At 36.3% G+C, this 17,529-nt stretch overlaps 1 protein-coding gene across 2 annotated transcripts in view; it reads right to left on the reverse strand.

The window, feature by feature from the left end:
- Positions 1-17,529, reverse strand: part of HDGFL3 (HDGF like 3) — an 86,701-nt gene that overhangs the window by 22,699 nt on the left and 46,473 nt on the right. For both annotated transcript variants that reach the window (XM_053593334.1, XM_053593335.1), the window contains exon 2: positions 1,076-1,152. In XM_053593334.1, the coding sequence (XP_053449309.1) occupies positions 1,076-1,152 (77 nt within the window). The remainder of the gene's footprint in view (positions 1-1,075; positions 1,153-17,529) is intronic.

A 17,529-nucleotide genomic window follows, 5' to 3' on the forward strand; every position in this document is an offset into this window, starting at 1 on the left:
CAATGACAAATGCAACACCAACAACAAAAAAATAGCTGGGCATTGTGGCGGGCACCTGTAGTCCCAGCTACTTGGGACACTGAGGCAAGAGAATCGCTTGAGCCCAAGAGTTTGAGGTTGCTGTGAGCTATGACGCCATGGCACTCTATCCAGGATGACAGCTTGAGACTTTGTCTTAAAAAAAAAAAAAGAAAACCTAAAAAGGTGGTATGTTTCAGGGTCCAACAAGATAAAAGAGCCTGAGAAAACATAACTTTGTTTTGTGAAATATGAATGGAAAAATTTCTCTGGAAAGAAAATATCCAAGAGCTACAAAAGAAATTACTGGGAGTGGTACGAGAACCACCCAAGGACTTAAAAGTGTCCTAAAGGGGCTTGGCACCTATAGCACAGTGGTTACATTGCCAGCCACATATACCGAAGTTGGCAGGTTAGAACTCAGCCCGGGCCAGCTAAAACAACAATGACAACCACAACAAAAAAATAGCCAGGAATTGTGGTGGGTGCCTGTAGTCACAGCTACTTGGGTGGCTGAGGCAAGAGAATCGCTTAAGTCCAAGAAGTTGAGGCTGCTGTGAGCTGTGACACCACGGCACTGTACCGAGGGTGACATAGTGGGACTCTGTCTTTAAAAAAAAAAAAAAAAAAAAAAAAAAAAGTCCTAAAGGAGACTTTTGGATATGAACCAACACTTATTTAAGAAGAAATAGAATATTTCTATCACAGAGTCTGCTTCCCAGGAAACATACACTGCATGGTTACCACTGTTATGTTATTTAGTGTTTATAATATTTTGCATAGCAAATATATTTCATTATCCTGTGCTTGGACATAAAAATTAAAAAATAAAAAAAGAAGAAATAGAAATGGTATTCAAAAATAAAAATACGCTTTTAGAAATAAAGATGTCTATGATGAAAAATATTCACATTAAGAGAAATACAGTATTAAGCTTGGTAATTTTTATATACATGCAACTGATAATAATGATTTTAACAACATATAACATCATCTATAAACAATGAAGTCTAGCAGAATCTATTAGAGCTGTTGAAACTTTTCTTTGCTAACTTACGTTTCATGGGTACCAAAAAAGAAGATGGGATACTTGTTTGCTGGAGGCTTCACGGCTCCCTCTGGGAGTTCATCAATCTATTAAAAGATAAATGTAGTTATTAAGTGGTTACCATAAACACAATATAAATATTATTCCGATAATTTATTGCTACTTTCAAATAAAATTAATCAAAATCCTAATAGTTCTTCTTTTCTTGAACCTTATAAAATGATTGTAAAGGTCATATTTAGCCTACCACATGGAAGTTAACACTGAAATGATTATAGCTATTACAATAATTCATAAGCAGGAGCCTAAACTACTCAAGGATCATTTCCTTTGATTCAATAGAATTACTCATGGGACTCTAAAGAGTAACAAAAGTAAGTAAGAAGATATACTTTTGGGGGGTAACAGTGAATATATCACATCCCTAGAAACATAAACATTGCAAGGTAGGACAATTATAAAAAATTACCTTGACAAAATATTACGTAGTCATTAAAAGACATCTCTTACCTGGAGTACTACAAGTCTCTTTCCCTACTCATTTAAACTAGAATTTGCTTTCAAAATGCACAATTATGTTACTTCCTTGCTTCAAATCTTTCTATAGCTTCTCACTGTTTATAGCATTCCTAACTGTGCATGTTAATCACTTCTGTAGCTTTTAAAGAATAAAGATATTTCAGCCCTTCCAATTCTCATTTATAGAAGAGGTTGAGAATCGCTGATAGGGTAAAGCCCAAATTCCTCAGAATGTTTATATATATTTATCTAATACACATACACACACACACACACACATATTATTCCTTAGGATATTTCCAGAAATGGTCCTTTTCCAGTCTAAACTCCTGTCACTTTTCTCTCCACAGGCCATGATTCAGCAGTGTGAAACTTCACAGATTTGGTCATATGCGTGCTATTTTCTTTCATATAGTTTTTTCTGATGGCTGAATTTTTCTTCATCTTTCAGAGTTTTATTGTTCCATTATAAAACTGATTATTTATTTACAATAAGAAAATAAACCGGGGCCACACCTACGGTGCATCTTAGAATGGGTACAGGCGAAACTTACTAAATGCAGAATACAAATGTCTACATACAATACTAAGAAAATGCCACGAAGGCTACGTTGAACAGTTTGATGAGAATATTTCAGATTGTATATGAAACCAGCATGTTGTACCCCTGGATTGCACTAATGTACACAGCTATGATTTAACAATAAAAAAATTAATTAATAAAAAAAAAGAAAAGAAACCACAAGAAAATTGCCAGGACTTTTCTTTGGAAACCTGTTTAGGCAAGTTCCCAGAAATCCTTATACAGAAGTGCTTTCTGGTTTTAACTTAGTTTCCTCTCCACCTCAAACACAAAAACTCCCAGCATTCACAGGGATCGAACCGTGAAATTTAATTGTCATCAGTTTCATGGTAAAATCCACCTCTGATGACCATGCCAGTCTTTGGAAGCCAAACCTAGGTGTCACTTACTGGCTGCATGATCTTGAGCTAGTCACAAAACTGCAGTTTCTTCATCTCTTCACATTTAGCTCGTGATACTCATCTTATAGGGTTGCTGTGATCATTAAATGAAGCTTGGTTTAGAATCCATGGGTCATACTAGGCACTCAACAAATGATAGGTAGGTTTGTTTCTGTTTTTTTTTTTTTGGTAGAGACAGAGTCTCACTGTACCGCCCTCAGGTAGAGTGCCACGACCATGACGTCACACGGCTCACAGCAACCTGTAACTCTTGGGCTTAGGCGATTCCCTTGCCTCAGCCTCCCAAGCAGCTGCGACTACAGGCGCCCACCACAACACCTGGCTATTTTTTTGTTGCAGTTTGGCTGGGGCTGGGTTTGAACCCGCCATCCTCAGCATATGGGGCTGCCGCCCTGTTTCTGTTCTTACTAGCTATCGGAGCCTCTATAGAAAGAGCTTTTTCCCCTATGCAGCTTATAAAGCCCTCTCCTGCCCACTTCCTGTTGACTAACTTCTCTTTGACTTTCTCCTACTACTCCAGCTTGCTCTGTGCAGACACATTTTAAAAATCACCTCTTTGGGGTGGTGCCTGTTGCTCAGTGGGTAGGGCACCGGCCCCATATACCGAGGGTGGTGGGTTCAAACTCAGCCCCGGCCAAACTGCAACAAAAAAATAGCCAGGCATTGTGGTGGGTGCCTGTAGTCTCAGCTACTCGGGAGGCTGAGGCAAGATAATTGCCTAGGCCCAGGAGTTGGAGGTTCCGGTGAGCTGTGACGCCACTCTACCAAGGGCAATAAAGTGAGACTCTGTCTCTATAGAAAAAAAAAAAAAAAAAAAAAAAGGAAATCACCTCTTTGGGAAGGCTTACCAGACCACCCATGCAGAACTTCTTGTTTCATTGCCATAACTACTGAATTCTAAATATGCTTCTATTGTTGTATTTGTTACCTAGTACCACTCTATTTTCAATTTATTCTCCTTTACTAGACTATGAATTTTGAATGTAGTAGCCATGTACAACCCCAGTACAATCTTTGGTTCATACAGTGATTCTTAATTAATCTTTGCTTTCATAATAACATTTTATTCATTCAAAAAATATGTCAGTATGGAAAACAGTTTTATGACATAATGTGAAGGAAAAAAGCCACTTTATGTAGGATGTGATAATCATATATACATAGATTTATAGACAGGGAGATAAAAGAGTATACAAAATGTAAACATAGAAATTGAGGTCAATCAAGACAATGTTTCTCCTACAAATTTTCTTTTCGGCTCTATGGTCCGGGTGGCCAAGGCCAAGTGCCCTTGCGACTGGTGCTGAGAGGCCACGGATCTGCTCTGTTCTCATTGCATAAATTCACAGAGAAACATGAATGGATAATGACAGAAAATGGTGTTGGAACAGCGGGAATCAGCAATTTTGCACAGGAAGCTTTGGAGATGTTCTTTACCATAGTCTATATGAAGATGGGACAAAATTAAACAAGATGAGTTTGGTGCTTTGGAATATGTAAAAGCTGCTAATGAACTCGTCTCCTTTATCAGAAGTAACTGAAATTAATGAAGCTGAGGCAGAAAATCCAGGACTTGTTAGGTCCGGCATGGTGGCTCACACCTGTAATCCTAACATTCTGGGAGGTTGAGGTGGATAGATTGCTTGAGTTCAGGAGTTCAAAACCAGCCTGAGCAAGAGTAAGACGCTGTCTCTACTAAAAAACAGAAAAACTAGCTGAGCATAGTGGCAGGTGCCTATGGTCCCAGCTACTTGGGAGGCTGAGGAAAGAGGATCACTTGAGCCCAAGAGTTTGAGGTTGTTGTGAGCTATGATGCCACGGCACTCTACCCAGGGCGACAGAGTGAGACTTTGTCTCAAAAAAAAAAAAAAAAAAAAAAAAAATCCAGGACTTGTCAACAAATCTCATCATGAAGATGGTTGGCTGATCAAGATAACACTGAGTACCCTTCAGAACTAGATGAGCTAATGAGTGAAGAAACATGAGAAATATGTAAAATCTATTGAAGAGTGAAAATGGAACCCCTAAATACATAGGTGTGAAATAACTTTAAAAATTTCCTTTTTGTTATGATAATTTCTATTTTATTTTTATTGTTGGGGATTCATTGAGGGTACAAAGAACCAGGTTACAATGATTGCATTTGTTAAAGACCCTCTTATAATTGTGTCCCACCCCCTAAAGACCCCAAAAGGTCTACCACACACCATGACTCCCAAACCCCCTCCTTCCTTCCCTTCTCTGCTCTCCCCACCCCCCACTATGTACTAGGTCATTAACTGTCCTCATATGAGAATTCAGTACATAGGATTCTTGCTTCTCCATTCTTATGATTCTTTACTAAGAATAATGTGTTCCACTTCCATCCAGGTTAATACAAAAGAGGTAAACTCTCCATCTTAGTGGCTGAATAGTTTCCATGGTATACATATACCACAGTTTGTTAATCCATTCAGCTTCTCTACACCTAAGGAGACAACAACCAAAGCAAATAGACAACTTACACAATGGTAAAGAATATTTGCATATTTTGATTGGACAAAAGCTTGATAACTAGGATCTACAGAGAACTCAAATTAATCAACATAAAAAGAGCCAACAATCCCTTATTATCACTGGGCAAGAGACATGAATAGAATCTTCTCTGAAGACAACAGATGAATGGATAATTTCAATTTGTAAGAAAACAAATTCTTCATATCAAAAGATAATTACCATTCTATAACCATAAAGTTTCTGGCATTTCTTTGAAGTTGCCATTTAATCATAACCCTAAAGAAAGATCATTTCACTGAGAAGTTAAAAATTTTGTTTCACGATATTTCTGATAATGTATAAGCAAAATTTCTGTCTGACTATGATGGTGCAATTGGTACTGAACTAATTCTCTGTTTGAAAACAACCTTAAAACTGGTCAAAATACCAGTGTATGAGCCAAGTATTTTCAGACATTGGACAACAGGTGGCACAAGACTATAATCCCCAGGAAAAGGGAAACTCCCAAAAACAGGCCTATAACTTTCCCAGCTCTTACTGTGGCACAGTGAGCTAGATTCCAAGCAGAGGAAGCGGAATCAGACAATGAAATAGCAGAACTGACTGGAATCTATGGGATAGGACCCTGGAAAAATGAAGTACACCTGGGAAGTCTGAATGGAGAGTTCCTACGAGATTATAACCAGGGGCTGGGCACACTTCTCAGACGGATACGAGAAAGCAGTTGCTATGGGAATGAGAACAGAACAGGGGCACGAGAAATCAATGGACTTTGGAAGTTGAGCTAGCGTGGGGAAATCTTTTAATCACCTCCTTAATACCTTAGGCATCTAGTTGAGATACAAGTTTTGCCCTAAGAGTGTAAATTAGATTAACACCTAATTTACATGTGTCCTAACAGAGAATAATACCAATCCCTGATAAGATCTACAGGGAAGATTTTAAACACTGAGCAAGTTAGTTGAGCTTGGGAAATACCTTAGGTTTCCCCTAGATTTGCCCTTAAAAAGTATGAAGACAAGTTATACAAATAGAAGGCTATCAGTCAGTAAGTGAACTGCCTACTATAACAAAAAGTACATAACAGAAAAGATTTAAAAAGTCCAGATTATTGATAATTCATCATTAACAATGTTCAATACTTAATAAATATTACAAGATAAAAAAGAGAAAAACATGACCTACGATTAAGAAGCAGTCAAGAGAAAATGACTTGAAGATGATAGGATGTTGGATTAAGCAGACAAAGACTTCAAAGCAGCTCTATGTGGACTTAATGTGTGGTAGAGAAACAAAAACAATTAAAAAAAAACCAATATGGGAAGTTCTGAACTGAAAAGCACAATAACTGAAAAACTCACTAAATAGGTTTGATGGCAGAAGAACAAGTCAATGAACCTGAAGATGACAGAAATTATACGATCTGAAGAATATAGAGTAAAAAGATAAGTAGGGCATCAAGAATTTGTGAGATGCTATCAAATAATCTAACATAATATGTAACAGGAGTTCCAGAAACAGAATGAGGCAGAAAATATATCTGAATAAATATTAGACAAAAATTCCCCAAATATGATGAAAAACATCAACTTACAAGTCAAAAATCAACAAATCTCAATCAGAATGAACTCAAAGAAAACCATACCTAGGTGCATCATAGATAAAACACTAAAAACCAAAAAGATAAAGGAAAAATTGTGAAAAAAATTACATATAGTGAATCAATGATAAAACCGACTACTTATCAGAAATAATGGAGACCAGAAGAAATGAAATGATATCTACCCTTTCAACGCAGAACTCTATATTAAAAATAAGCATGGCGAGTAATGTTAGCAGCAAGATGGAGGAACAGAAGGACTCCCTCTGCCCCCCCACCCAGCATCACTTACTCCACAAAATATAACTAGAAACAATTCAACGACAAGAATAGCATCTTGAGTTAACCACAGCTCACCGGATAAGCAGAGAAACCCTACAGGCCTACAGAATTAAGAGAAGGTATAACCAGTTAAAGAAACAGTCACCCTCCAAGCTGGCATGATGCTACTCACAGATAATTTCCCTAGATCTAAGGTTTCCAAGATGTAAGGAGGGAAGTGGAGGTGGGTGTTTGATCTCCGGACTGGCCTGGATCTGTTTATGGGAAGCCCACCCTGGTCTCATCTCATGAAATCATTAGAAGTCCCAGAGAGCTAAACCATCTGGGATGAATTAGGGACAAAGAACAGGGTGGGCTGCAGTGATAAGCACATGTTCCTTGGTGGCTACTCTGTGCTGTGATCAACAGGGATGTACCACTGAAGAGAGAGGCCAGTGCCACAGTGCACACAATTCATGGGAATAGCTGAATCCCAGACCAGATTTTCCACAAAGCCCAGGTGGTTGCATGAAGCTTTCCCTAGCTTGGGAACAACTAAAAGGTCAGGATATAAGTACTAATGCCTACTTAAGTCTTCCCAACTAGGAAACAACAGCAAACAGAAATTTAATTCTGGAACACCCTTTAAAGTTCCAGTGTTCACTGCAAATCTTACTCAGAAAGGATGACAGGGTGGGTCATGAGTTAGTTCCGGGGTTCACTAAGTCCTCCCCAGAATGAGAAGAAATAACAGAGTAGTGTTAAGTTCTGATACTAAGTATAAAGATCTAACACTATCAAAGAATATCTGCAAGAGCTGGGCAAGGTGGCTGTTTCCTTAAATGAGCACTCATTATATGAAGATGAAAGGATTGTGAAAACTCAGAAATATGACACTACCAAAATAAACTACAAAAGTTCCAGCAATAGAACAAGTAGTACTAAAGATCTATGAAATATTAGGTAGAGAATTCAGGACAATCCTCTTTGAAAAGTTCAGGAAATCCAAGAAAATATGAAAAGAAAACTAAATAATCCAGGAGCAAAATGAAAAATTTGACAAATAAATTGAAACAATTTTTAAAAAGTAGAAATCCTAGAAACAAAGAATAACTGAATTGAAAAACACATTAGAAAGCTTCAACAAATTTGATCAAACAGAGGAAAGAAAGTAACCTTGAAAATAAAAATATGAAATGACCCTATCAGAGGAGCAAAAAGAAAAAAAAAGATAAAGAGGCCTATGAGAATTATGGAGCATAATCAAACAAAATAACCTCTGTATAACAGAAATTCCTGAATGAGATGAGAGAGAAAAAGACCTTGAAAGTACTCTAAAGTAAATAATGGCTGATAATTTCCCAAATCTGGAAAAAGATGACATCATCCAGGTAGGTATAGGAAGCTCACAGGCCATCAAACAAACTCAACCCAAAGAGAAAATCCCCAAGGCACATGATATTCAAATTAGCAAAATATCAAAGATAAAGAAAGACTACACAAAGCAAAAAGAAAAAAAAAATCACATTCAACAAAGCCCCAATATGGGTTCAGAGGATTTTTCAACAGAAACTATGCAGGCCAGAAGACAGTAAGTAGGAAGCTACATTCAAAGTGCCAACTGGGGTGGGGGGACGACGATGACGACATGACCTGCTAACCAAGAACACTAAATCCAGCAAAGCTTGCTTCAAATGTGGAAGACATATAATAGACTTTCTCAGACAAAAGCTGAGAATTCATTAATAGTAGATCTGTCTTACAGGAAATGCTAAAGAGAGTTCTTTACTCCAACAGAAATGATCACTAACATGTAACAAGAACACATCTGAAGGTATTAAACTCCATGGTAAAAGAAAGTACAGATAGATTCAAAATATTCTAATACTGTAATTGGGGTAAATAAATCACTTATGTCTTAAGTATGAAGACTAAATGGTAAAATTATTCAGAACAATAATAACTACAACAAACCATTAAGAGACAACTAAAAAGATGTTCACAGAAACATCAAAAAGTAAAAATGCGGATGCAAGAGAAATGGTGTTAAACTATAGAGTTTTTGTTACTTTTCTTTGTGATCAAAGTTGTTATCAGTTGAAAATAATCTGTTATAACTTGAAAATATTTTTTGTTAACCTCATGGTAAACATAAGCAAAACCATGTATTGGAGAGAATAAAAATAGATAGCATGGATTCAAAACATACTATTAGCAGTCACATACCAATGGGTGTGTGGTCAGAGATAGTTTGCTTTCCCATGTCCCTGACCACCCCCCACCCCTTGCTTTAAGATTGCTAGAGAAAATCATTTAACCACAAAAGAAGACAGTAAAAGAGAAAAAAAACGATATACAAAACAACCAAAAAACAAGTAACAAAATGGCACTAGTAAATCTTTACCTATTGATAATAATTTTGAACGTAAACGGATTAAATTCTCCAATTAAAAGACACAAAAGGGGGTGGCACCCGTGGCTCAAAGGAGTAGGGCGCCAGCCCCATATACCAGAGGTGGTTGGTTCAAACCCAGCCTGGCCAAAAACAGCGAAAAAAAAAAAAAAAAGACACAGAATGGCGGAATGGATAAAAAGATCCCTACAAGAACCAACCACCTGCTGTCTATAAAAGCCCACTTCACCTATAACCATGCACACAAACTGAAAGTGAAGGAATGGAAAGACAGTAAACAATGTGTGTGTAGGGGGAGAATCAAAGAAAGCAATCCCATTTACGATAGTTACAAAATAATACCCAGGAATAAATTTAACCCAAAAAGTGAAAGAAATCTATAATGAAGATTACAAAACACTAATGAAAGAAATTAAAGAGGCCACACACAAAAAGATAATATATTCCACAGTCATGGATAATTAATATTGTCAAAACATCGATACTATCCCAAAGTGATCTACAGATTACATGTAATCCCTATCATAATTTTTTTGTTTTATGACAGTGCTAAATTAACATGCATTCAGTAGAAACCATAATTCGAGTAGTCATAAAACCATTCTGTATTTCACTTTCAGCCCAATATTTAATAAATTGAGATATTCAACATTGTATTATTAAATAGGCTTTGCTTTAGATGATTTTGCCCAATGTTAGGCTAATGTTAAGTGTTCTAAGCACATTTAAGGTAGGCTAAACTATAATGCTTAGTAAAAAGCATTTTTGACTCACAATATTTTCAACTTACAATGACTTTATCAGCATAAAACCCCATCATGCGCTGAGGAGCATCTGTACTCTTGGCTGATTTCCTTTTTTTCTAACTGCTTTTACTAATCTGTTTCTTTGGTGTTTCTCCTTCTATTTGCCTAGTAATTTGAATGTTTTTCTAGGTTTCACTCCAGGATCTCAATTCCTCTCAAACTACATTCTCTTTCCAAGCAATCCTGTCTATTTAAGTGAATTCAACTTTTACCATTATTTTTATGGACTCCCAAATCTCCATCTCTAGCCCTAACCATTGTTCCTTTGAACTCCGGGCATGAAATTATACATACATCTACAAATCTTCTCTATTACAGATCCTATAAGCAGCTTACAAACCCAAGACTACAAATAGGAAAAGGTCCTTGCACTTGCCTTGAGAGGGCAAGAAAAAGGCTCTGGCATCCAGTCTCTTGAAGAAGTCTGTAGGCCTTCTTAACTAACATTTGGCAAGAGTCTGAGGATTACTGCACCATCACAAATTCATCTTTGAAATGAATGAACCTGGTGTCACAGAACAAAGATGTTCTGATATAATAAGAAAATATGGACTCTGAATTTAGAAACATATTTAAGTGTTGCTTTGATTTAAATTATGATACTGAAGGCATCACTTGATTTCTTGAGGCCTCAACTTTCATATCTGTGGAAAATGAGATAGTTGAACTAGGTACCCTCTAGATTTCCTTGAAGTCCCCAAATTCTACAGCTTGTCTAAAACAGAACTAAATTCCTTTGAATCTATTTTTTTTTTTTTTTTTTTTGAGACAGAGTCTCACTCTGTTACCCCAGGGTAGAGTACTGTGGAGCCATAGCTCACAGCAATCTCAAACTCCTGGGCTCAAGTGATCCTCTTGCCTCAGCTTCCCAAGTAGTGGGGACTACAGGCACCCATCACAATGCATGGTTAATTTTTCTATTTTTTAATAGAGACAAGGTCTCACTCTTGTTCAGGGTGGTCTCGAACTCCTGAGCACAATCAATTCACCTGTCTTGGCTTCCCAGAGTGCTAGGATAATAGGCATGAGCCACCATGCCCCACCCTTTGAATCTATTTTTACTTTCTACTTTAATTATTGACATACTCTGCTACCGAGAAAGAAATCTTAATCTTTTGGATGTTTTCCTCAAGTCCTAAGATTCACTTGTTCAATGAGTCCTGCCAATTTAGTCACTGAAATGTCTTTCAAAATGAGCACCATTTCAATTACTAAAATTTAGTTCTCTAAATCAAGTTCTCACGATCTTTTGACAAGGCCATCATAACTGCCTTAATGCCTCGTTTTTAGGATTTCCTGTTACCTAGTATGGGTAGTACAACTTCTGTAAAAACCCTGTATGTGTTACACCCTACAACACCATCCTACAAAAACATCTTAAAATGAATATACAGAGAGTGCCAAAAAATGTGTATGTATTTTAAGAAAGGAAAAAACTGTAACAATTGACCATACTTAAGTCACCTTTGAATTTTACAATTATAAGAGGTGCCCAAACATGACCTGTATTCAACTTTTGTTATCAGTATATACTGAATTATTACAATTTTAATACAGCCTTTTCCATTCTTAAAATGTGTGTACTTTTTTTTGGCACTCTCTGTATATAACATATAAATTGTGGTAAAAACCACATTAACATAAAATTTACCAACTTAACCATTTTTAAACACACAGTCCAGTAAAGTATATTCACAGTATTATGAAACAGATCTCCAGAAAATGAATAATTATATTTTAAATGGACCTAACCAGAACTCAAAATGGAAATACATAGGGTTATATAATAGGCAATGAATTACCAGTTGATAAAACACTATCACATCATGTACTTCCTTTTTCCAGTGAGAAAACTGAAAGTAAAAGATTTTTTAAAAAAATCTTTAAAAACAAAACCGCATCTTTTGAGTTAATTCTTCCTTTGCTATAATGCTATATATATAACTAACATCTACTGCACAGGTTGCAAACTATTGGCCCTCAGGCCATTTCTGGCCTAAAGATAAGCTTTGTTTGGCTCACACATATTTTATCTTTTTAATTAAAAAAAATTCAGATTGATAAGAAAGGTACAAATAGATTACCTTGATTACATTTGTTAAGTAGAGTCCAAGTTGTAGTTGATTCCCAGGAGGTGTGCCCTATGTCCCTACACTGAGCTCCTTACTCTTCTCTCCCCCTCTCTCCTCATTACCCCACTATTTGGATGTAGTTGTGGTTTTCTCTTGTGTGGCAGGTGTAGCTGTCCATCTATTGGTTTGATATTACCATTGAGTACAGTGGATACTTGGCTTTTACTTTCTTGTAATACTTAGGAGGATGTTCTCACACTCAATGTCTTTAAAAAACTGAACTGTTTGTTATCAACGTTTAAAAACTGGAAGGCTCACATTAAAATCCAGACTAATGACTTCTGTGTAAAAAAAAATTAATATGAGAAGCTTGTATTCCTCTACTGCAACAATTAGCTGCAGATGATCAACAGCTGCTTACTTTAGATCGCATGTGTGCTCTCCAGTTTGTTACACTCCTTACTATCCTCTATGATTTGTAAATGACCTCTTTCCTTATTTATATTGCTTGCCTGGCCCCTTTGAGTATGAATTTGTATTCTATGCAATAAATATTGTCAAAAATAGTAACCAGCTTTATCAGTATGCTGGTTCTCTCACATGTGAGTTAATGTTTGACATGTACTTATTATGTTGTTATAAAGTCTTGCTGTTAACTTTTTTGAAAATTACACTTTGACAATTTTGGAAGTATACCAAGATATTCAAGTAGATACATCTTCCTGACTCATTTAAAGTGTGCACCACTCGGGTAGTTTCTTGGATCCTGGAGTGAATACCAAGTGATAATAGAATTTTACCTTTATGGAGTTTGTTTCTCTACTGTTTCTGTTTTCCTGACTTTGCACTTTTACGTTATGCTTCTGGTTCTGGCTGTTTGGTTCTGATTTTAGTTTTATACACTTAATAAGTAATAGGATGACAAAAAATGCCCTCCTTGTACTTGAAAGAAGAAAAGCCCTTTGGGACCAAGGTTGTGTGTGTGCTCTGCATTTTCTCTAACTGGGAGATGAAGCTAGCTGTAAGCTCTCTGTTGACAATATTTGAGAAAGCCTATGTTCCTAGTCATCTGAGTTTGAAACATTTTCCTACTTCTGTAAAGGACTACCAACAAATTAGATATAAATTTCTTAAAATAAGGTTATATCAGTTTATAGACACTAGTAACATATAAAAATCTAACAAAAGGATAATCAGAAAATAAAAAACTGAATTTATTTTCAGTGTTTCCTTTAAAAAGCTGTTTTACTGACTTAAGTGGAAAATTTATAAAAAGTTAACGTTTCTTGATCTATTAAAATTATGGTTTACATTATTAAGACAATGACAATTGTATACAGTTCATATTACATTCATACTGTACACGAATAAAAGCAAATATTCAAGAGGTCCTCTAAATTTCAAGATTAAAAACCATAACACCTTGACTAATAGAATGATTATAACTAGGTATTATTTTAAAACTGCAAATGTACATATGCTCATAACACTCCCTCATTTTAACATTATTTCAAAATCTCATTTCATTGATAATTTATACTTTTAAAATTCTTTCATAATTTTTATAGGTAATTCACTGAAAATAATTGCTTGGGTCTTTAAAAAACTTTTAACAGTGGATTAAAAAGCAACACTAGTGCATTTTAGAGTGATCGAAGTTTGAAAGGCCAAACAGCAAATTATTATTATTTATTATTGTTATTATTAGAATTATTATCACTATTATTTTTTGAGACAGGGTCTTGCTCTGTCACTCAGGCTAGAGTGCAGTGGCTTCAATGACAGCTCACTGCAACCTCGGATTTCTGGGCTCCAGTGATTTCTGGCCTATTCTGTGTGTGCGTGTTTAGTGAAGGGAAAGGGTGTTGGGGAGAAAATGATGAGGAGTAAAGTATAAGGACTTTCATGAAGCGGATACAGTAGGGAGCAGTTCAGGACTATAGCTGGAATAGTGGATGCCAAAGTGCATCAGGAATTTAATTTCAGGCTTTAATAGTGGGATAGATAAAAGGAAATAACAGGGAGCCAAGGCTGGAGGATGGATCACGTGAGGCCAAGAGTTTTAGATCAGCCTGAAAACATGATGAGAGCCTTTCTCTACAAACAAAAACGTAGAGAGGATCAAAGTTTTCTTACTGACTCAGGATTGAAGGATGCCCACATAGAGGGAATTAGTGACCTCTACTATGATAGGGAAGACAAAAGAGAGTTTGTGAAATACTTCCAATAACAAATGATTAAGAAAAACTATTATGAGCTTACACAATAAAGGAGTCCCTTTGTGTAAGAAAAGAATATGAGAAGCACAAGCAAACTTATCTCCAAACATGCCAACTGGGGGCGGGGGGCTGCTGCTAGAGAAGGTACAGAAAAAAATCCCTTTGACTATAAACAAGTTTTGTGAGGTTTAAATTAGAAGAGGGGAAAAAACTCCAAATTGTGATATTGTTATAAAAATGGACCTAAAGAGAAATCTGCAATTAAGTCAACAAATTTACTCTAGGGGCAGAAGGGGAAACCGCACTATGGAAAAAAATGAAGTTATGTATAAGAGACAAGGAAAAAGTTTTTAGAATGTGAGTATATTTAGTTCAACAAACAGATGAGTAATCAATTTAATATTTGAGAAGAAAACTGTTAGCAGAATCACAAGGAGGATATGAAAACATTTTCCAAAACAGTAGTTTGAAAAAATGTCTAGAATATCAGTCCTTATCTTCAAGTATACAAAAACTATTATATGTTAGTTGATAGAGCAAATTCACAGTTAAAGACAAGAAAAAAATCTTAAAAAGCATTAACATTTGTATCTTTAAAAGAATTATAAATAACTGAGAGGTCATGAAGTACTTAGAAATCAGTATCTTTACCTTCTTGTAGGCTTTACGTGGGCAGGGGTGTCCAACCTGTGGCCCATGGGCTGCATGCTCACTTTGTGAGTTTTTTTTTTTTTTTTTGCTTATCTATGGTATCTAATATCATGAAAAGTATGCACAGACTTTTTTTTTTTTTTTTTGCTAATGAGCTTTCGTTAGTGCTTTTGCATTTAATACAGCTCAAAACAACTCCTATTCTTCCAGTGTGCTGCAGGAAAGAAGAAAGGTTGGACATGCCTGCATTGTAGGGGATAGACCAGATGACTTATTAAGGCCCCTCATTAGTATGTTAAGTTGCTGATTCTGGAGGAGGAATACATGTGGGGCATTAACTCATCCTCAGGGTATACCTGGAGAAAGGCAGTCTCTGACAACTGGAAAAACTTAAGTTGAACAGTTAAAAATGAGAGATTTTGATCTCTCTTCATATAAAGAAGATGACAGGGTTAAACCTCCAGGGTTTTTTTTTTTTTTAATTCTAGCAGTCACATTTTAAATTGAGTTGTTTAAAATTCTGTCATATTCCCCCAATTCCCCTAGAGCTCCTCAAGTCTTCTAAGCAACTGCCCACACAGGTTCAATTTTGAACAGACATAAAATATATACATTTGCTTTCAGGGTTCATTTTCACTTTTGTTGAGGTAAAACTTATATACAGTAAAATATGCATATCTTAAATGTATACTTCATGACAATTTGATAATCCAGTAAATGCATATACCCATATAATTAACACCTAATCAAGCGTAGAACATTAACACCATCTCATAATGTTTCCTTGCACTCTCTACCAATTATTTCCCATTCTTACAGGTAACCAATTTTTTTTTTTTAATTTTTTTATTAAATCATAAGTGTATACAATGATATGATTATGGGGTATCATACACTCACTTCATAAACCATTTGACACATTTTTATCCCAGTGGTTAACATAGCCTTTCCGGCGTTATCTCAGTTACTGTGCCAAAACATTTATATTCTACATTTACCAAGTTTCGCAAATACCCCTGTAATATGCACCACAGGTGTGATCCCACCGATTCCCCTCCCTCTACCCACCCCCCCCTTTCCCACTTCCCCCTATTGTTAAGTTGTAGCTGGGTTATAGCTTTCATGTGAGAGTCCCAAATTAGTTTCATAGTAGGGCTGTGTACATTGGGTATTTTTTCTTCCATTCTTGGGATACTTTACTAAGAAGAATATGTTCCAGCTCCATCCATGTAAACATGAAAGAGGTAAAGTCTCCATCTTTCTTTAAGGCTGCATAGTATTCCATGGTATACATATACCACAATTTATTAATCCATTCGTGGATCGATGGGCACTTCGGCTTTTTCCATGACTTAGCAATTATGAATTGGGCTTCAATAAACATTCTGGTACAAATATCTTTGTTATGTTGTGATTTTTGGTCTTCTGGGTATATGCCCAGCAGAGGAATTACAGGATTGAATGGCAGATCTATTTTTAGATCTCTGAGTGTTCTCCATATATCCCTCCAAAAGGAATGTATTAATTTGCATTCCCACCAGCAGTGCAGAAGTGTTCCCTTTTCTCCGCATCCACGCCAACATCTCTGGTCTTGAGATTTTGTGATATAGGCTAGTCTCATTGGAGTTAGATGATATCTCAAAGTAGTTTTGATTTGCATTTCTCTGATGATTAAAGATGATGAGCATTTTTTCATATGTCTGAAGGCCGTGCGCCTGTCTTCTTCAGAGAAGTTTCTCTTCAAATCCCTTGCCCAGCCTGCGATGGGATCCCTTGTTTTTTTCTTGCTGATGCGTTTCAGTTCTCTGTGGATTCTGGTTATTAAACCTTTGTCAGAGTTATACCCTGCAAATATCTTCTCCCATTCTGAGGGCTGTCTGCTTGCTCTGCTTACTGTGTTCTTAGCTGTGCAGAAGCTTTTTAGTTTGATCAAGTCCCAGTAGTGTATTTTTGAAGCTGCTTCAATTGCCTGGGGGGGTTCTCCTCATGAAATACTCACCCAGACCAATTTCTTCAAGGGTTTTCCCTGCATTCTCCTCTAGTATTTTTATAGTTTCATGTCTTAAGTTTAAATCTTTAATCCAATGAGAGTCTATCTTAGTTAATGGTGAAAGGTGTGGGTCCAATTTCAGTCTTCTGCAGGTTGCCAGCCAGTTCACCCAGCACCATTTGTTAAATAGGGAATCTTTTCCCCACTGAATGTTTTTAATTGGCTTGTCAAAAATCAAATAGCGGTAAGTAGCTGGATTCATTTCTTGGTTCTCTATTCTATTCCAGATATCTACTTCTCTGTTTTTGTGCCAATACCATGCTGTTTTGATCACTATCGATTTGTAGTAAAGTCTGAGGTCTGGTAGTGTGATTCCTCCTGTTTTGTTTTTATTTCTGAGTAATGTCTTGGCTATTCGAGGTTTTTTCTGATTCCATATAAAACGAAGTAAT

The sequence above is a fragment of the Nycticebus coucang genome, chromosome 6, assembly GCF_027406575.1.
Source record: "Nycticebus coucang isolate mNycCou1 chromosome 6, mNycCou1.pri, whole genome shotgun sequence".
Taxonomy (NCBI): domain Eukaryota; kingdom Metazoa; phylum Chordata; class Mammalia; order Primates; family Lorisidae; genus Nycticebus; species Nycticebus coucang.